The sequence below is a fragment of the Nuphar pumila genome, chromosome 11, assembly GCF_984573655.1.
Source record: "Nuphar pumila chromosome 11, dmNupPumi1.hap1.1, whole genome shotgun sequence".
NCBI lineage: Eukaryota > Viridiplantae > Streptophyta > Magnoliopsida > Nymphaeales > Nymphaeaceae > Nuphar > Nuphar pumila.
In genome coordinates, this window is record NC_143259.1 from 14434148 (window position 1) to 14456673 (window position 22526).

Here is a 22526-nt window from a genome sequence, read left to right on the forward strand (position 1 = left end):
TGGTTATTGCTTCAACTTTTGCTGGGTCCACCATCACTCCCTCTTTACTAATAATATGTCCCAAAAATGACACTTGATCAAGCCAGAATGCACACTTAGAGAATTTAGCATATAGCTTCTGATCTCTAAGTATTTACAAAACGATTCTCAAATGTTCTGCATGTTGTTCCTTACTGGCCGAATATATGAGGATGTCATCCACGAACACCACTACGAACTTATCCAAGAATGGTTTGAATACTCTGTTCATTAAATCCATGAATGCAGCTGGTGCATTCGTCAGCCCAAAAGGCATGACTAGGAATTCATAATGACCATATCTTGAACGAAACGTTGTCTTGGCAACATCTTCTTCCCGAATCTTTAGCTGATGATATCCAGAACGTAGATCCAACTTAGAAAAACAGGATGCACCTTGAAGTTGATCAAATAGATCATCTATCCTTGGCAGGGGATACTTGTTCTTTATTGTCACTGTATTTAATTTCATGTAGTCGATACACATACGCAATGACCCATCTTTCTTTTTCACGAACAAGATCGGTGCGCCCCAAGGTAATACCGATGGTCGGATAAATCCGATATCCAACAACTCCTGCAGTTGATCCTTGAGTTCTTTGAGTTCGGCAGGTCACATCCTATATGGAGGAATAGAAATGGGCGTTGTACCTGGAGCTAGATCTATCTGGAATTCGACTTCCCTATCTGGTAGAAGACCTGGAAGTTCTTAAGGAAAAACATCCACAAATTCTCGTACAATCTCTACCGATGTGACTGAAAGTTTATCGTCATCCTCAGTCTTCATATAAGCCAAGTATCCAATCCAGCCCTTCTGTAGATACTGGTTGGCTTGAAGACATGAGATGATTGTCGGTTTTGCAAGTTTTCTAACGCCTTGAAAGGTGATAGTTGAGGTTTCAGGGTGTTGAAAACTGACACTTTTTCCTCGACAATTAATCGTTGCATGATGGTTAGATAACCAATCCATGCCCAAGAGAACGTCCACTCCCTTAAAGTCCAGTATTAGAAGGTCTACCGACAATAGACGTTCTTCGACTTGTACCATACATCCTTGGATGACTTCATCTATATACACCGACTTTCCTACCGGTGTCTCTACTTGATACTTTATTTTTAGAGGTACCGGTGAAACAGGTAATAGTGCAACAAAAATAGGGGTGATGAAACTATGTGTAGCACCTGAATCAAATAGAACATGTGCACTAACACCAGAAATTTGGAGTGTACCTTCCACTACATCAGGGCTAGTCAAAGCTTCCTGTAGAGTTGCTGCATAAACTCGTCCTGGAGCAACTGGTTTCTCCCTGGGTTTTGCTCCTTCTCCTCGTACGGTCTGGGGACATTTCCTTGCAATGTGTCCCATTTGACCGCAATTGTAGCATTTAATATTATTTTCATCGCAACGACCTTCATGCTTGAAGCCGCAAGTCCTACAGTTGTTGCTCTTGGAAGGCGCTCCTCGGTATTGAGGTTTCTTAGCTTCTGGTTGTTCAGGCTTCTTCCCCTGCTGCTTATTGTTGTTTTCTGCATTGCTTCCCTCCTGTGGCTTCGAGGATCTGTCGTTGCCTTGCCACTTCTTGAAAAACCTTCGGGATGACGAACTAGTTTGTCCTTGTTGTACTTGCTTAGGTTTCTCCTGTACCTCTGGTTTTGTTGTTCGAGCATCCCAAAACTCGTACCGAGATGCCATCTCTACCAACCTGTCGAACCTCCGAATTTGCAGAGGTCCCACCATCCTCAGAATTTCAGGCTTTAATCCGCGCTCATATAGCTTGCATTTTTGCTTCTCAGTAGATACTAAAGCCTTCGCAAATCTGGATAATGAATTGAACTTTGCGGTATAGGCTGCTACACTCATACTTCCCTATTTGAGCTTTCTAAATTCTTCTTCTTTCTCCATCCTCTCGATCCTGGGAAAGAATTGTCTATAGAACTTGTTCCTAAAGGTAATCCAGGAAACAAACTCTCCACTTCCCAAGACATCTCTGATGGATCGCCACCAGTACTCAGTATCCCCAATTAAGTTTGATGCAGCGACCCATGCTTTCTGTTCCTCTGGGCACTGTATAACATTCAGTGCTTTCTCCGCTTGCATCATCCATTTCTTTGTTGCTACTCCTCCAGGAGTTCCGTCGAATGTGGGCACTCTCATATTCTTGAACTTCTCAGCCCAAGAATTGCTTCCTGATGCTACTTGGTTTTGACTTTGCGGCAGTGAATTTTGTAATAGCTCATACAAAATTCTTTCTGTGGTATAGCTGGGAGGCACACCACTACCAACTGTAGCACGTTCGTGTCGAGGTGAAACTGGTGAAACACCGCCACCTTCTGCTCCCATGCTTCTTGGAGGTAGACTATCTGATGCGTGTGGAGACACAGGACCAATGGGGCTTGCAACACTTCTCCTTGCAGAGCTCTCACTCACATGCCTTGCTTGAGAAGGGTCTGCTTGTCTCTTGCTTACTTGAGAACCTCTTGACTGGTACGATGTTCCCTAACGAGTCCTCATACTGCAATATGAATAAAGTGATTACTAAAGTTTACTTTTGCTTCCACACAGGTTTGCACATTTGTCGTAAGAACTTACTATTTATTAATAAAAACAATGTTTTTACAACTTTTCACGGGTTTTTCCGTAATACAACCCGTTACTTACTACTATCACTAGGCAACCATAGGCCTTTATTACATGATTTAAACCAAAACAAACACTAAGGTGACGGGGTACGAGGGGTGTAAGTAAGTTCCTCTTCTTCCTCGGAGTCTGAAGGAACCCTAACTGGTGCTGGCACTGCCATGTTGTTAAGAGCACTTAAGTATGCGTGTCTATTCATATGTCCCCTGCCTCTCCTCAGTAAGGTCATTCCTCGAAGAGGTTGCACTGATTCTCTTATTTGTTTATTCTCTATGACATTAGTGCCTCTACCTTGTTGCACCATCGACCCTTGAACACCCTTATGACCGGATGCACCGGTTTGCTCCTGACTTCTCCCGTTACTGATAGAATTGCTCGGTCTTGCCCTATATTGGCCGAAACGAGACCTACCGCAGCCTGAGCAACATGTTGCAGCTCCCCTACCACCTCGATTTGCAAGTGAACCTCTTCGGACGTGCCTATATGGAGGACGTCTTCGTGACCCTAGCGATTCTCCAACAGATGGTTGGGGTGGTGCTACCTCTTCCTCTCGATCATTGTACCCCCAGTTGTTGATTATGACTGAAACTGGGGCTGGAGAAAGAACGGGAGGTGTCATACTCCCCATTTCCCTAGTGATGTCAATCATGGCCGTCACGAAGAGCGAAAGGACGACAACCATCTGATCTGTCTGGATCACTTTAGGATGCCTCTGCCTCCCAGAGCTCCCACCGCCTCTACGGTTGCTCTCGTTGCCACTATCATTGTTAGTATCCATTCCTGCTAACAAGAGGCACTCATAAGTTCAGGACCTTCCTATGACTCTTTTGTCACATATTCCTTTGGATGGTTGTAATTATCATTTTTTTAGAACCTTCAACTTATTTCAAATTCAAACAAAATTTTAGCTCTACAATCCAATATTGAAACATGGCTTTGATACCACTTGTAATGACCCGATTCGGGGCCTCTCGAGCCCGGGTTCGTGGACGTTAGTTCCCAAAGGAAAATTACTCAATAATCTCAAAAACAACTCAAAATCGTGCCAGATTTTTTTTTCTTTTATTCAATACTTGAAGGTTCATACATCCATTTACAATATCATAACCATCCAAAGAGAAAAGCAGAATAAAAAGTAAAGGAAAACCATACTTCTGATGTCGCTGATGTGGCAGAGTCGTACTAAGTCCTGTGAGTGGTGGCAGCAGTACCTGAACCTAAAGTTGCAACCAAAAGAATGGGGTGAGTCTACAACCCAGTAAGATTCCATTTACAAATAGACACGATCGTTGCAACTGTAGTGAGCTCTAAGCTCCTAGTCTTAGTTTAGTTTGCTACTTATGCACACATGTTAGTTATGAGTTTTACCCCCTTTACCGCATCTCTATTATCATTTTCAAACAACTCTTCTACTCTAATCGGCTATTCCGGACATAGCTTCCTCGGGCGTAGCAACCCATGTAGACAACTCAGAGTCTACAATGTTGGCCAGACTTATGAACCACTCACAAACAACGTAGTCCAAACCGGCCCAGACTACAGACACAGGTGTTGCATTAGCTCGCCGGTTGCAAGCCGGGAGCGAAGGGACTCAAACGGTAGCTAGCCGAAGAGCCAGGGTGGCTATACCTGCTCCCAAGGTGTCTCAAGAAGCTATATTTGCCCCCAAGGTGTCTCAAGGAGCTATACCGGCCCCCAAGGTTTTGTGGTTCATGCTACGTCCTACATGTGTCTAGTGGGCAATGTTTTAACCCCTAAGGGTCACCTAGAAACGTCTGAGATATTCCCAGGTTACTCATGAGGTATACACCTCAACATTACCCTAGACCATGCCTCCTAGTAGAGTTTCCATCACACACCGGGTGGTCATCCTATAACAACTTTTACTCAACATTCACATCTTGAATTTAGTGCGTTATACAATCCTCAATGTATATCCACCAATTACTTTTAACACATGTTTACATGTCTGAACTGTTAAGGATGACAACCCACCACAGATTAATTCACGACACTTACAATGCCCCTCCCAAGGCATAAGCGTGACTTTTCTCAAGGTAATACCTACCCTGAGACTCTGGAACTCTACCCTCAATTTTCACATAACACATCAATCTCATACATGCAATCATGTCATGGCACTCTTATTTCATAACTCAGAAATTATGCATGATCAGGTTTAAGCATCACACTTGAACTTTATAGATTCTTAGGCATGCAAAACAGTGTCTCTTTACAATAAACCAAACTAGCATACTTAAAGCACATAGAATCATATATAAAGATGCTTAAACTAATTAGCATGTGTTTTAATCAACTAGGGAGGAATTTGCAAATGTTCACTTACCTGGAACACTTAAATTCCAATTGCAACCCTTGATCTGAAAACAACGAATACCTCGTATCATCAAAATTACCAAAACACCCTTAAACTTAATTGTCAAACTCTGACTCCATTTTGTTCACAAATCCCCTACTAATAGATTCTACCCAAGCAGTAGAATCCATGGATTCAAGAATCACATAGATCTGACATCGGGCACTTAGTTATGCCTTGTATATTTTGTAGGCATATCAAGGGCAAAATGGTCTTTTTTCTCTTTCAATGACCTCTATGTCATCTTTACTTCATGTTACTTTAAGATCCACACTCATAATAACATTTGACCACTCAGGTCCTCAACTCAACTATGATTTGGATCATGGATTCGTTATTCTTGATCCAAACCTGCTTGAAAAGGGTTTGTCTGGAGCTAAATCAGGTCGTCTTAAAGAATCCATTTGAGTTTTGGGTCCAAACTGAGATCCAAACCGAATCTAATTTGTAATGGAAAAATCGAGTCTTTGCTACTTCAATTTTTCCACCGCACTCTATAAATCAATCGCACACGCATCTGATTTGTCTTGGTCTAGACTTAGTCGGTCTGACCCATATTGGGTCCACCTTTGGTCTGGGCCGAAACGGTCCACCATTACAAACCTGACTCAGTCTGCTAACTACTTCAGACCCGACTCGGTCCGTATAGACTAATACGGTCTGCTGTCATAACGCACCTATCCACTTCATCATTTTTTTTCTGCAACAGTTCCGACAACATCATTGTTGTCAAACTGTTGCAACCTCTGCCAATGGGCCGGTGCCTGCGGTGATGAGGGCAGCGGTCAGACCTCCTGCCTCCTTGCGGCAGGCGGTCCTTCCTTCCCCATTTTCGTCATCAGTGGGTGACAACAGCAGAGGGAAAATCCCTCAATCCCTCTCCTTCTTCTACTGAAATGCAGGGACAGGGTTCTCCCTGTCCCTGTTTTGCTGCAACTCGCCGGCAACTGTGAGGTTGCCTGCGACCCCCGTGTTTAGACCACCAATGAAAGGCAACAACAGAGGGAAACCCCTCTGTCGTTCTCTTCTATCGCAAGGCAGGGATAGGGTTTTCCCTGTCCCTATTTTGTTGCAACTCACCGGCAACTGTGAGGTTGCCGGCGACCCCCCTGCATTCAGACAACCCACGAGAGAGAGGCTTACCTGACGGCGACCGGCGATGGATGCAACACCTCCTCCTGATTCTCCCTACACGCTCCCTCTCTGCTCCTCTGGTGATCGAATGGGGAAATGAGAGATGCTCCCCCCCCCCCCATGGCTTTTATAGCCGTGGGTGTTGCTCGGTTACCCCCTCCCACCTTCTGTATTAAATGGGGGCAGCCCGCTTCCTCTCCCACGATCTGATTCGTGGGAGAGGAAGGGGCGTCACCTCCTTCTCCTTCCGTAACCCCCCCACGATGGGGGGAGCATTACAGAATCCCTTCTACTAATGTTTCATAGTAGACCAAAGGACGTGGGAGTGCATCCACAGTTCTTCGCTACTCCATGGAGTTCTGCAACGATGGAGAACTCATTGATGGCGGGATCCCATTCAGAGCTCATCAACTGGCCGAATCCAGTCGGTCACTGCGTCCTGCCTGCCAAAGGCGACACTGACATGGACAATGTGGTGGTGGTGGACGGTGTGGCTGGGAAGGACGGAAACAAACCAGTTTCGTGAATTGGTTCGGTTTGTAATGGTCTCATATATCGGGTCAAGTTAGTTTTTCACTGGTTCTCGACTGTTTTGAGCCAGTTTGGATCTTAATTAGACCGGTTAGCTAGTCATGCACATCAATTTATGCCTTTAGGACTTGGTTCGTTCGTCAAAGAACCTAGTTTTTTTATTTCTTAGATCCCAAGCCATGTTCAGAACCAGGTTCACTTCTGTTTAGATCGAGTTTCACCTTATTTTTTTATCCAAAATTTAAGTCCTCTAGTTATGGGATCCAAAAATCTTTCCAAAGCCATGAGTTTATTTGGAGGGCATTGACGACAACATTTGGAGCAAGAGGTCCATATCAATCGTTTGTTATCAAACCAGCCCTAGAGTCCAATTTATTTGATCCAAATCAATATCGAGATCCATATAACTATGAATGGTTTAGGAAGAATATTTCAAGCCTCCAAACACATACCAAAATGGTTTGGACTACTCAGTTTGAAGACCAACAATGGTATCTATTTTTATATTGTTGGAGCAAGGTGGAGCAGAATTGGAAGAGATGCAAGTGAGATCACAACTTGAGAGCAAGGCTTCTCCAACCCTAGGAGAATGACTTATGAGCATAACAAAAGACATGGGTCTATAAGGTTTCATTTGAATCAAATTCATATTTTAGATTTTTATCATTTGAATCTTTTGTATTTTGGGTCATTTATAATGGATATTGAATTTATGTATTAAATTCAATATCCAAATTTTATTAGATTAGGATAAATTTATCTTTTAAGATAGTTATCAGGGGTCTGTAGATGGTTAGTTGAAGTTTCATGATTGATTATTATTATTTTTCTTAAATTTTATGCAATTTCATTGTATTTCCCTATGTTCTTTTGATTCTCATGCCTAGGAGTAACGTAACTGAGTGTTTTTTCGTGAATCAGGGATTCAATTTGCATTAGCAATTCTTGGCTAAGTAGACATCTGGTGACTTCTGAAAATATTCGGTCAGTCATTCTTAAGCTAAGCTCTGGCTCAACTTATTTGAAAGAGCTTGTTTTAGGGATGGCAGTGGATAGGGAGACAACGGGGCTCCGCCCCGCCTCGGCCCTTTTGGACCAAGGATGAAGGGCATGAAACGGGGATGGAGGGGGGGATGAAGGTTAAAATCTATCCCCGTGCGGAGATGGACTTACGCTTTCCCCTGCCCTGCCCCATCCCCATCCCCGTCTCAATCTTCGCCTTTCCTCGCCCAACTCCATCCCCAATCCTTTAAGGAATGACTATAGACCGAGGGGAAACGATTTTCCGCCCCACCTCACCCCCGTTTGGACTGGGGATGGAGGATATGAAACGAGGATGGAGGCGGGGGTGGAGGTTAAAATCCATCCCCGTGCGGGGATCAACAACAACAATGCCTTCATCCCAAACAATTGGGGTCGGCGATATGAACCAAAAAGAAAATCATTTTGGGTCCTCCACATGAATCCTTCTCCTCCAATCATTTTTATCCAATGTCATGTCCTCGGTGAGGTTCAAAGCTTTCATATCCTTTCTTATCATCTCCATCCAAGTCTTCTTAGGCCTACCCCAACCTCTTTTAGCTAATATATTTTCCAATTTCTCCATCCTTCTAACCGGAGCATCATTAGGCCTTCGTCGAATATGCCCAAACCATCGTAAACGATTCTCACTCATCTTATTTTCAATGGGTGCAATGCCTACCTTCTTACGTATTTTCTCATTCCAAATCTTATCTTTTAGTGTCTTTCCACACATCCATCGAAGCATACACATCTCAGTTACACTCATTTTTTGAAAATGATGTCTCTTGGCAGCCCAACATTCCGTACCATATAGTAAAGCGGGTCTACACTACAAGAAACCTGTGGATTAGCGACGGCCTAAATCCGTCGCTAAACAGTTTAGCGATGGATAGAGGTCATCGCGAATTTTTGCTCGCTAATTGGCGAAAAACTTATCTGTCGTTAATTCTGTCGCAAATTTGCGACAGATTAGCGACGAACATTATCTGTCGCTAAATTTAAAGATAAAAAATAAAAAAAAATTGATCCCTGTCGGGCGGTATTCCGGCAGCAATAAGTCGGACTTATACTGCATCCGACAGGCATTGCACAGACTTGTATCGTCCTCCGTGAACCGGTGCTCTCCGGCATCGCCGTCCTCCGTGAACCGACGTTGTCGTCCTCCAACAATCGCTCAGCCTCGTCGCCATCCACCGTGAAACGGCGTCCTCCGAAGTCGTCGCCGTCCTCCGTCGTCGCCGTCTTCCGTCGTCGCCGTCCTCCGGCGTCGTCGCCGTCCTCCGGCGTCGTCGCCGTCCTCCGGCGTCGTCGCCGTCCTCCGGCGTCGTCGCCGTCCTCTGGTGTCGCCGTCCTCCGTGAAACTGCGTCCTCCGAAGTCATCGTCGTCCTCCGGCGTCGCCGTCCTCCATGAAACTGCGTCCTCCAAAGTCGTCGCCGTCCTCCATCGTCGCCGTCCTCCATCGTCACCGTCCTCCGTCGTCGTCGTCCTCCATCGTCGCCGTCCTCCGGCGTCGTCGTCCGCCGGCATCGCCGTCCTTCGTGAAACTGCCTCATCGCCGTCATGCTCTCCAGCGCGCTCTTCGAAGGGGAGAGAGCAGTTTAAATCGTGCGCGGTCAATTTAAATTTCGAACGAGGAGAGAGGGAAAATTTCGCGCTCAGTTTAAATCGAAAATTAGTGAGGGAATTTTTTCGTCGCTAATTAGCGACGGATTAGCGAGGGAATTTTTCCGTCGCTAATTAGCGACGAAAAAATTCCCTCGCTAAATCCCTCGCTAAAATGGTTTTCTTGTATTGAGAATTAGCGACGAAAAATTGTTGTCGTTAATCTATTGCTAATTAGCGACAGATTAGCGATGAAAGTTGTTTCATCGCTAATCCGTCGCTAATTAGCGACGGATTCATGAAGAAAGTTTTCTCTAGCTAATTTGTCGCTAATTTGCGACGAAAAAAATCCGTCGTAAATTTCCGTCGCTAATTAACAATTTTCTTGTAGTGCTAATTGTCGTCCTATAAAACTTTCCCTTCAACCGCAATGGCATTTTACGATCGCACAACACTCCAGTTGCACTTTTCCATTTCATCCACCCAACCTTAATCCTATGATTTACATCTCCATCAATTTCTCCATTCTTTTGAATGATAGATCCCAAATATTTGAAACAGTCATCCACCGCTATTTCTTGCTCACCAAACTTCACTACATTCTCATCACTACTTCATTGCTTACTAAACCGACATTTCATATATTCTGTCTTACTCTTACTCAACGTAAAAAGGTAAGCGTTTATAGTGCACTCTCTCTGATTAGAGTGCAGACCTTGTCTCCTGCCCCGGTCCACTGTCATCCCTAGCTTGTTTATAGTGCACTCTCTCTGATTAGTCACCCCTATCCAATGTTTTTTCGAATTTGGGGGTTGATTGGAAGATATGACTATTAATTGATTCATATAAAGGTTTTTCATGTGTTGGTAGAGATGAACAATGAGCCAAGTTGGTTTGGGCTTGACCCATTTAAGCTCGACTCAAACTCATTCAAAGAAATAGATGAGCTAAGCTTGAATAAGGTTTTAAGCTTGGTACACATAAGCGAGTCGAGCTTGAATAGGCAGTCCAGCTCGGATAAGCTCGATTAAGCTCAGTTGGCATAGTTATATAAAAAAAATAGATTTTATACACGTATGTGTTTTGTTCATAATATAGTCATAAAAAGAGGTCTTACCTTAATGGGTAAGTCATTGGTTATCTTTGGAAGTGACATGGGTTCAAATCCTATTGTTTTTCTCTCTTTTAAAAAAGTATTTTTACACAAATTTCAAAAAGTTGGAAAACTTTTTTAAATTAAAGGTGTTCAGCTCAAGCTGAAACAAGTTGTGCTTAAGCTCGACTTGAGCCGATCCTGAGCAAAGGTTGTTCAAGCTCAACTAGAGCTTGAACAACCAAATTTTCTTTACAAGTCAGCCAAACTGAGCTTGAACAACCATATTTTCTTCACAAGCCGCGCTGAGCCAGCCCAAGCTCAACTTGAACCCACCTTGTGTGCATCCCTATGAGTTGGTATGATTTTCAGTAAGAAGCATCATAAAAGGTATTTCTAAAGCTTTTGGAAGGGTATAATGGTAATTTTTTGTTTAAATGTAAATTTTGAAAAGTTAGGCATGCATTTATAAATACATGAAAAGTCAAACATATTTTTATTACACACACACACACACACATATATATATATATATATATATATATATATATCTTTTCGACCATTTATCTCTCGTGCTATCTCAGACCTCTTTAAAACACATGTGTAAGTTTTTTTGCTTAAATTAAACCTATAAATGTTTATCATTGGTTATTTACTGAAAATCATGCTTTGGATCAAATCAATTTAACAAAATTATTGATTTTTCATTAATCAATTTTTTTTACGAAATATATACAGTTAATTTTTTATTGAGCTAAAAATGCATCTAAATATAAAAAATGATTAAACTAATATATATTTTCTACAAAATAATGTATAGGGATCACATCTATAGGTTTAGATTACATAAAAAGTACGTGCAAATATGTTTTCTAAAAGCGTTTGGGATGGTATGAAAGTTACACATTACTCATGTATATATTAGGGATTGTGTTGCATTGTTTTTTTGTTAGGTCATGTTAGAAAAATCATAGATTTAGGTAGTTTATACTAGATCTAAACCATTTGATGTGTTTATAATTATTTATTAAATAAAAAATAATGCTTTGCTTGAGCATCTTTATTCTCAAATGTATTTTAAAAAGGTAAAAAAATCAATGGTTGACAGTGTACTAAAATTTGATGATAAAGTATTCACTTTTTTACATCAAATCAATTCAAAACAAAGTTTGTTTCTTAATTAATAAGCATGATAAACACATCTAATTTCACAACCATCACAAACTGCTTAAAACCATAGATTTTCAAAGGTTCTAAAGGCAGCACAATCCCCATTCTCATATAATGGCTCAAACCTTTGTTGTTCAATGCAGTTGCTGAGGGTCTTGTGGTCTTGCTAAAGCGGGTTGTTGTATCGGGTTTCATTGATCCTTTGCAGGTTTCCGACTTCCCGGGTCATATTCTTACTTATGCTGATGATATGATCATTTTTTGTCGTGCAAATGTTCAACAGATGCTTAGGTTCAAGCTTATCATTCAGTTCTTTCTCTCCATGTCTGGGCTTTCTCTAAATGAGACCAAATGCTCTATTACCACGTTCAATGTTAATGCCAACATGCTTGCAGCTGGAAAGAGAATTTTTAATTGCACTACTTCTGACTTGCCTATTATGTACCTTGGCTTGCCGTTACAAGTGAAGCCTCTATCTTCAGCGGTTTGGGCTCCGACGCTTCAAAAAGTGAAGCGCAAATTGCTTTCGTGGCAGTCGTCTTATTTCTCTAGCGCTGGACGTCTAACCTTAGTCAGACATGTTCTTTCAACTATTCCAGAATTTTTCATGTCTCTGTTTGTGATGCCTGTGAGAGTAGAGAAGCAGCTGACGCGCTTGCTGGCAGGCTTTCTTTGGTCTGGGTGTAAACTCACAGGTAAGCGTCACTTGATTGGTGGGCGTTCGGTGGTTCTACCTCGGCGTATGGGTGGTTTAGGCATCCCGGTGCCCAGACTGCGAAGCATTGTTCTTGTCGCCAAGCAATGTTGGTTGGCCCACCAACCGGATAACCCTTGTGCTAGTTTTCTTCTTGCTAAATATGGGGATCCAACTCTTATTCTGGTTCGTCTGGGAACCCGAGGTTTGGCGCTCTCGCACTTGCGTAAATCGTGGTTGAGGGCTTTAGCCTGCTTTAGAGACCATTTTGAGGTCTCCGGAAATTTTGGTCAGTGGCTGCAGTGGGCGTTGGCACCAAGCGGAGAGTTTCTCACCAAAAAAGTCTATAGATCGTTGCTACCGCCAGGGGCTGATTGGTTGCCCGAGGATGTGCTTTGGGCGAAGGGTCCTTCCCCCCGTTCGCGAGTCCTAGCTTGGTTAATTTTGCACGATAGGATCCAAACCCACAGTAATTTAAAGAAGTGGGGCATTCAACTCCCGAGTTGGTGCGTGCTTTGTCAAGCTGCAGAAGAATCTACGTTTCACTTGTTCTGGTCTTGCCCAATATTTATGGAAATCTTTAGTAGGACCTGGAGGCATCCGGAAGTATTTGTTAAGGAGGAGTCCTTTGCGCTAGATCTGATCTTGGGGCCGGTTTGTATTAGGCGCAGCAAGAGGTGGAGGTTCATCTGGCGGACGTGGTTGCTTACCACTTGGTGGGTTGTTTGAATGGCGCGTAACGATGCTCATTTTCGTCATATTTGAGTTAACATTCAAAACCTGGTGCATAAAATTTTGGTAGATGTTTATGCGATCTTGCGTATGCATCTTAGTGGTCTTCCACTCCCTCCTGCTGATGCTACCTATCCTTTGTCACAATCTGGGTACGCGGCTATGGTGTGAGCCCATTTTATCTGTCTAATGTTCTTTTCTCTTGTGCTCTCTTTATTTGTTTTGACTTTTGTTCTTGTTCGGTTCATGGGTTCAACATTTTGTTGATCTTCATGAGTGGTAATGTTGAATTACTTTCGGCTCTCTGGCCCATCCTCCACCTACTTAATATTGTTGCCCAACCCACCTGCCTTTGTCAGCCTACTATCCCACTGCATGTCTCCGATGCCTTGCACCACCAGCTTATGATTGTTGATGCAACCAACTGGTGGTCTTCAAACAAACATGCCTATACATATATTTATTTTATTTATTTAAAAAATGAGCATGCAAATACATATATTCATTTTATTCATACAAAAAATATTGTATAATCATACAATTTATTTTTATAACAAATTAAAAGTTAATCACATACCTCACTGTCATGAAATGTTTTTTCTATTATATATAAATGCTTACCTTCATCCATGTCCACCTTCATCATTTGATGCATTTGACATGAAAAAAAAGTCATTCAAACAAGAGAAAACCTAAGTTCATAAGTAAAAATTGAAAATTATTTAAAATCTATAATCTATGACATATTTTTTAAATGTCCAACAATTCCTCTTATCATGCTCGGACTCCTTACAAATATGATATAGTCGTAATTTACCACCAACAACATCCGTAGAAGTATTTTTACAAAAAAAAATATAAATTATATCAATGATCATTATAATATATAAAATTTCTACCAAAATTAACTTGCATTCATATATAATAGCAACAATTCATCATATAAGAAAATTAATAACAATAATTAAATTAACAATTGATTACCTTAATTTTATGCTGAGGTTGCACTTTTATTCATTATGATCATGTGAACCACAAGTTAAACATTTTTTAGCATGCCTTACATTGATGGGATTCTTTTACAACATCCTTTAGAATACATTGGATCATGATATCTCAAAACAATATCATTATCAATGAAATCATTAGTAGAACGCAACACCTTTATGCTTTCTCCTTTGCTACATATGTTTTTCATCGTTAACACTAACATTCTTATTAGTAGCATGAAACTGAATCTTAATTTGTACCAAGTCATCTCTTAATAATATTTTCCTTCTTTAACTCTCATATCGGTTTTTATAGCCTTTTCTTTGTGCATGCAAATTATATTGAAACAACTATTCTTTTTTTTCAAAGTATTTATATTAGTATAAAAGTCTCATATACTAGTTACGAATACATACAGTAGAACTCATGTGCATTCAACATCACTCACATTCATTTGCATCTGTAGATGCAGGACCACCACCATCATACACCCATCTTCATCACCGTACACAGCCAAACACATATCTATCTTAAAAAACCCTAAAACGTGATTATTTAAAAAAAAAAACCTACGTTGATTAGGGTCAACCACAGTGAAATGTTTCACAATCACATAAATTCACTTGAAAGAAAGAAAAAACATGACTAAACACAGGCGAGCTCAGGGCATACCTGGCCGGACTATCTCAGATGCCGCCATCAACAAGCACTACTCAATCGAAAGGAACCTGCCCAAGGGGTGAGTCTAAGGTAGCCCGGGCCTCACCTCAGGCGGTGAGCCTAAGGCAGCTCAAGCCTCACCTCAGGTGAAAGCTGATCGCGCAATCAGCAGCGCATGTAAGCTCGATTTTGCATCGAACAAGATGGGTGTCTGATGATACAACCATCTCTCTCTCTCTCTCTCTCTCTCTCTCTCTCTCTCTCTCTCTCTATATATATATATATATATATATATATATATATATATATATATATAAAGCCTAATTTATAGTTGCAAGAATGAATTGTTTATGCTTCCAAACAAAAAACAACACCTCTCAAATTCATTTTTCTTAAATTCCGTTAGTTGTACTTCCCCTTACTCCTCAACTCCCTCCAACACAGGTTTCCAAACAGAACCTTATAAAAGTATTAAGGTGATGTTAGGATCTTATATGACAACCAAACAATGTACACCTCTGATTGTCAAGTGGAGTCAGGATAAGCTACAGGGGCCCCCATTTCCTTTTGTCATCTTTGGGTCCAACCAACTGCCAATGGCCAATGGGTATCCAAAGATTGTGCCAGCATTTTTTAAAAGACAGAAAATTTTACATGAATACGCCTAACTTTTGGCTTATTTTACAGGCATGCTTAACTTTTGAGTCATGACGAATATACACTTAGTTTTTTTTTTTTTTTTGATATTTACACAAAGAAACTGCCTTCAAGACCAGTGACCTAGCCGAGCTGGCTCTGAATGCCATCCTTACGATCACTGTTCTAGCATGGTAAAACTCTGTGGACTTACACCACTTACCCCAGAGAGTTGTCGGCTTGGGCAAGGGGTGATGCCCATGAGATTTGAACTTGTACTGCTTGCCTAACGGCCTAAGCCCGATCCCACTGCACTAAACCCCTTTGGATCCATTAGTTCAGACGCAGGTGGAACCAAACCTAGCCTCAAATTTTGGGTATGGTATCAGGTCCGCACTTTAGTCTAATTGGACCCATCATAAGAGAAACCATACTTGAGCCCCATAAGAACTACACGAACCAGACTTGGGCCATACTCCATAAAATACATTTTTTGTTTTATAATGAAAATTTGTGAGTCTTAATCGGAACTCAGGTCGGGCCCGGGTCTGGTATAAAATTTCACAAACTATACTCAGACCGAACCCAGGTCTTAATCGGGTCGTCTTATTTATCACCATACTCGGACCCTATAAGGTTTGGTATGGGTCAGGTCCGGGTAAACCTGACGCATTGCCTTGCCACCCTTAAGAGCAATACTAGGGGTGTCAACAGGTTGGGTTTGGATCAGATCCAGATGAAACCAGATCTGGCCTCAATTTTTGGATATGGTATTGGGTTTGAACTAGAGTATAATTGGACCCACCATAAGAGAAATCATACTGAGACGATAAGAACTACATGAACCAGACCCAGGTCATACCCGATAAAACAATATTTTTCATCATTTTTACATTGAAAAATTGCGTGCCTTAATCGGAACTCGGGTCCGGCCTGGGTTTGATATAAAATTTCACAAACTATACCCGGATCCATGTATTAATCAGACCTTCAGGACCGGATCTCGGGTCTTCTTATTTATCACCATAGCAGACCTTCTTATTATTTATCACCATACCGGACCCTATATGGGCCGGGTCGGGTCACCCGACCCGTTGGCACCCCATGAGCAATACACTCTTAGCCAACAAAGCAATTCTCAAAAGTTAATCATGTATTTGTAATATTTCAAAAATTGGGCCATATTTCTAAATAGGCCAAAAGTAGGCGTAGAAGGCATGTTTATGCAATTCTCTCCGTCTCTCTCTTTTAAATTTTTTAATTCATAATATCTAGCAGATATTTGTGTGACAATAAAAAATGATAAGGAAATAAAGAAAATGAAAAATCTCAAACTCGAAGACTTGGGTTCCCATTTCAACCATTAACAAGTAAAACCCAGACACCCCAAAATTTTCAGAACTCCATGAAAACTCTCAAAATCGTTTGAAACCACCAGAAAACCTTCATTTCTCCCACTTTCCTTTGGCACCCCATTTTCCCTTTTTCTTTGTTTTCCTACGAAATTCAGCGTTTGGCTTTCTTCCATTTCCTTTGGTGCTACAAGGAGCAATTTACTCTGTGAATAGGTGTCTCTATTTCCCTGCTTTCATTTCCCCCCTATATCTGAAAAAGGGTTTTCAGATGCAGAGTTCTGGTCTCTTGGGCGACGGCCCGGTGGTTTCTCCGGCCGCCTACGTGTATCGGTCGCTGGATTTCAGGCAGATTCCGGCGTTGTTAGAGCCCAAGTGTTGGCTTTCCGGTGGGTTGTTGAAGGTATGAATTTGTCAATATGTAATCTTTTCTTATCGTGATTATTGGGGAAATTAATTCGTTTCTAAGTTTTATGTTGTTGGTAGTCATAAAAAGGAGATGAATATGTCAGTTTTATGTTGTTGGTAGTGATAAAAAGGAGATGCATATGTCAGTTTTATGTTGTTGGTAGTGATAAAAAGGAGATGAATATGTCAGTTTTATGTTGTTGGTAGTGATAAAAAGGAGATGAATGTGTCAATAGCCTAAAAGCATAATCCGGGCGTCGATTTTTGGAAGTTCAGTGATTACCAATTATTAGGTTAAGTCTCCCCAGAATGGGTATGAAACTGTGGTGGAAAAAGTATTCATTGGCAATCTATTGGTGGACAAATTGTTCATTTTTTTTTTTATCATAGCAGATCTGGGGGAATTAGGGCCCCCTCCCTTAAATTGTTTGGTTTGCTCACCTGTTGTTTGTGAAACAATATATATAGCTATGTGATTGTTTCTAGGAAGCTGATAGAATGTGAATTTTCATTATGTATTGCTATCTGATTGTTGATAGGAAGCTGTTAGAATGGGAAGTTTCATTCTGTTGTTTGTCGCTTGTTCATGTATCTGATTATGGACTTTAATTCTGTGAACCGAATATGAAAGCCCAATCCTTTTGAATGTTTTTTTATGAATTGTTAAACTTTGAAAGTTTCTTTTTGATGTTTGTTATAGTTCCTTTTTGAGTGAGATAAAAAGTTTTCTTTCTAGTTTCCGTAATCTATATAGTGAGTTTAAGAATTAGGAGTTTTGAATCAGCACTATGATCTCACCTGTATGATACTAGGAACAGCTGGAATAAATTGCACTAAGATTTGCATTGTCAGTTATTCATGCTGAATGAAATATATATGGTTAACAATTTACCCATCCTAAATGTACTTAGTAGAATATCCTAAAGCAATGTTAATTATCACAAGATCATTTTCTGTAATTTTGTATGATTTTGATTCTCCCCATTTTGGTGATATTTGATTCTTTGTAATCTTTGACAGATCCAACCTGTGTTTGGATTGCGGAAACTAGGAATTAGAGCTAAAAATTGCAAGTTGAAGGCTTGGACCACAAAAGCGTGTATGAATTCCAGTGAGGGTTCAAAGAGAGTTGCTCCTCTTCAATTAGAATCATCCACAGGGCAGTTTCTCTCTCAAATCTTACAGACCCATCCTCATCTTTTGCCTGCTGCAGTTGACGAACAACTAAAGATGCTTCAAGAGGATCGAGATGCACAGACTAAAGACACTATTGCTTCTACGGACGTTCTATACAAGTATTGATTTTTCATTGCTAATTTTGTTTGTTTCAATAATAAAGATGATCTTCTAAGACTTGATTGCCATTGTTAGCATTTCTATGTTTAAAATTTTTGCAGTTTTTCTGTGTATGTATCATTATTCCACAAAGATGGAAAATTTTAAACTCTGATGTTTGTTTGCTTGATGTTAATTCAAAAAATTGACATGCTGCTTAGTAAAACATTGGATGCAGAACTTTTCAGTTGTTACTTTGTGAACAATTACATTTGCTCGTGAAAGTAACCAATCTATCCTTATATGAGCAGATTTTGATTACACTGCTCTAAACATCTTCATTCTTTCACCAGTTTTTCCCCCTCCTCCATACATGGTCTTAAGCAAGCTCTTGATTGTCCTTCAGTTAATGGTCCCACCGTTATTCTGATCTTGCCTTCATGTTCTGCTGAAACATCTTAACAGTTTCCAGCGATCTCTGATTTTTCTCCTTTTTTCAGATGCATTCATGCAGATTCTTCCAGTGATGACCAAGTACTTGACTGAACAGATGTTAGAAAATGTTAGAACATTTTTTCATGGGACTGTGGCAGACATCATGGTTGAATCTGTGCCAAAACTAAGCCATGTAATAATCACATATTAGTGGATTCATAAGCCAAAATTATCAAGTCCAAAGTGCCCTGTTTTGTAATTAACCAGGTGTCAAATGGTGCACAAGTGTAATGCAGGGTGTGTTTATTCCTGGCGGCCCAAGCTGCTATGTCATAGCATTAAACGAGAACAAAGAGAAGAACTTGTCCCAAAATGATGTGAAATTTTAATGTATTTCTTTTAGTGGCCAAGCTGAGGCACAGAGTATTGGTAAAGAAATCCACAACCATCTGCAATGTGATAGCTATCTGTGATCCTGGATGTTATGGTGTTGTGATTCTTTCTTCTTACTCTTCTTGATGGCATTTTGGAAATTGCATGATTCAGAAACATGATGGTTTTGTAACAGGCTCCTTTTAATGGTCAAGTAAAAAACTATGATGCATGAAATTAAGGATGGGCAACCAAGCCAAATTTTTTATAGGAATGCAAGCTTCATTTGTAAAGAGCTTCAACTCATTCATCTAATAAATTAGTCAAGCTCAAGTTTAGAACCATTTTCATTAAAGCTCATTGAGCTCAATAAGTTCTCATAAAAATTTAATCTAGTAATATTGATGCTAAGTTAATAATCTGTATGTAATTAAGCAATTAAAATAAGTTGCAGAGAATTTCCTATAATTGTAACAAAAAGACTAGGGATCACTGTGGGAGTACTTATTTTGATTTGTGCAAGTTCATAAGATCAGTTCTTGTTTCTGCTCTTTTCTTCCTGTACTAAAGCTCGTAAAAGAGTCCATCTTGGCTCAAGCTTGAAAAACAAACATCGAGTTCATCTTGTTTGATCATCAAGCTTATTTTGAATAATCCAGGACTCATACTCCCTCTGATTTTGTATAAAGTATAAACCCTTCTTGAAATAACTTGCCAAGCCAGGATCAGAATGTGGATAATCCTCCATAAAGTTTTGAGTAGTTGTGCACTTCAACTAACTGAATGCTACAGATTTATCATGGTCTTGTCATGTCACGTAAATCAATGTGTCCACTTTCTGCACATCTTATTATCCAACTTGTAATTCAATGTTGTTTCATTTCTACAAGTTACTTTTTCTTTTTCTTTTTTATGAAGAAACTGCTGGATTTTATTTGAACGGATCAATTAATTAGCGCGAGTATATCAATCTCTCATTTGGTTGTGTATTTAACTGGTTATGGAATTATAAGCTAATGTTTATTATATGTACTTCAATTTGACAGGAGGATTGCAGAAGTCAAGGATAAGGAAATGCAGGTATCTTTGGAGGACATTATATACGCTCTAATTGTACATAAATTCATGGAAGCAGGGATCTCACTGATTCCGACAATTTTACCGTCATCAAATCCAACTGGTAAGGTGGACATATGGTCATTCCAAGAGCAGAAACTGATGTCCCTCCATTCTCCTGAAGCTTATGAGATGATTGAGAGCCACCTCTCCCTTGTTTTGGGTGGTAGCCACTTCCCTGATCCTTTAGATTCTGTTGTTCAGATAAGCAAACTGAGGGTTGGTAAGCTCTATGCTGCTTCCATCATGTATGGGTATTTCCTTAAACGTGTGGATGAGAGATTCCAACTCGAACAATCCATGGATGCCCTTCCTAAGCTTGTCAAAGAAGAGAGTGTGCTTTCTGAAAATGTGGCACCCAATGATGAGATATGGGATGTAACTTCATGGTTTCAGGCTTCAATTGGGGATGACATTGAGGGATACCATGGCAGCTCAGATCCAAGTGAGGATGGAAACTCATATAAATTAAATTCCTATGTTACGCATCTTGATTCAGAGACCCTACAGCAGTATGCAACCATAAGGTCTAAAGCAGCAGTGTCCATAATTGAGAAGCAGACACAAGCTCTTTTTGGAAGGCCTGATATTAGGATTACAGAAGATGGGACACTTGATGCATCTAATGATGAACTGATTGGAATAACATTTGCAGGGTTAACTAATCTAGTTTTGGAAGCAGTGGCATTCGGATCGTTTTTGTGGCAGGTTGAAGGCTATGTTGATTCCAAATACAGCTTTGTGAATAGTTGAGAATGCATCACACACATTGTACACTTTGCCTTTGTAAGTAGATTGCTACCTTGTTGATTGAAATCCATGCATGAAATTTTGGCATATGCAAGCTTTCTCTGATAAGCCCATGCATGTATTTGCATATGCACACACACACACACATATCTCTATTTTTGAAATATCGTTGTATTAATCAATAGAACTTTTTGTAAAATGATTTTAAGTTTGTTTATCATAATTTTGTTAATACCAGCACTTTTCACTAATTATATTTTATATTTTTATTTAAATAAAAAATTTCCTCTGCTTTTTTTTAATCTTATTGAGGAATTATTGAGCTTGTTAAATTATGCATTTTAGCCACGAATATGGGTCTCTAATGGATCCAAATACCCAAAAATGATTAAAATTGAGTAATTTATAAATAAAATGGAAATTCAAAAAATGTGAATTCAAAATCACATTCTACGTTCAAACACATGAAATGATTTCTAATGAGATTTTCAACTTTTTTTCTTTGGTTCTTGTTGGCAAAATTTTGGGAAAATAAACAATGTTTATTTTGAAACTATGCAAACAAATTTCTGATGTCTATACGTGTCTGGCTGTCATGAATCTTGTGATATGCTGTTTGTTTTTTTGTTTAATTTTTTTCTAGAGTGGATAGATAATTATTTGATTTGGTCTATTTGGGGAATTTGTCTAAGTGTATAAATAAATTTGCAAACATATTGCTGATATCTATATAGGTCTTGCTGAGGGCTCTGTACACCTATGTAGGTGGGTCAGCTTAAGACATCCAAGCTGAAGGATGCAATGAGTTTGATACCGGGGGTGTGCATCTCTTGCCTTAAGGCCGAAGCAGCAGGCTCCTCGAGGGGTTTAACTGCTTGGTGATGGGTCATATGACCGAGCATCAGTCTCTCCCAGGTCTCACCACCTGAACTCGGTTCCCTTTGCTAAATATAAAAAAACTCAATATGGGACTCGCTGTCTGCACATGCTTTGCGTAAGTATCTGGTTTGCACACTGGTGTTTTAGACATGCACAGGCAGGATTTTTGGCTTGAATTTTGGACATTTTCTCAAGGTCATCTTATCACTAATTTTATGGAACAGAGCATGGAAAAAATGAAAAACATGCAGTTATTCATGTCAAATTTATAAAACTTGGCCAATAGAAGGTTTAGCATCATACAACAACAGGAATTAGCCCACAAGGGCTCCGTTCATCTGGTAGGGCCAACTTATGAATGTCACCAAGTTGATAGAAAGTCACAAGTTTGAAACCCATGGGAGTAGCGTCCCTTGCTGCAATGTCCAAACTGGGTGTGCTTCTGGATAGGCAACCTCAAGGGTTTTACCAACCGGAAGGAGATCAGCCAATATGCGGTGGGTGATGGAGGGTTTTCTCTTGGATTATCCAAAAAAAAAAAAAAATCATACAACAGAAATTTAATGACCACTTCCACAGAGAACCGATTCCATTTATTCAACCAGCCCTAAGAGAAGGGAGGTTTTTAAAAAAATCTAAA

General features: G+C 40.3%; 2 protein-coding genes across 2 annotated transcripts; one reads left to right on the plus strand and one right to left on the minus strand.

Moving 5' to 3' along the window:
- Positions 1-727: 727 nt before the first annotated feature.
- LOC149822067 (uncharacterized) lies at positions 728-1879 on the minus strand. Its single transcript, XM_089980210.1, has one exon. The coding sequence runs from the start codon at positions 1877-1879 to the stop codon at positions 728-730; it is 1152 nt and encodes a 383-aa protein (XP_089836336.1).
- A 14706-nt stretch (positions 1880-16585) lies between these two features.
- On the plus strand, positions 16586-22151 carry LOC149822068 (UV-B-induced protein At3g17800, chloroplastic-like). Its single transcript, XM_089980720.1, has 4 exons — positions 16586-17054; positions 18080-18354; positions 20188-21043; positions 21773-22151. The coding sequence occupies exons 1-3, from the start codon at positions 16923-16925 to the stop codon at positions 21008-21010; spliced, it is 1230 nt and encodes a 409-aa protein (XP_089836846.1). The 5' UTR covers positions 16586-16922; the 3' UTR covers positions 21011-21043; positions 21773-22151.
- Positions 22152-22526: the final 375 nt, after the last annotated feature.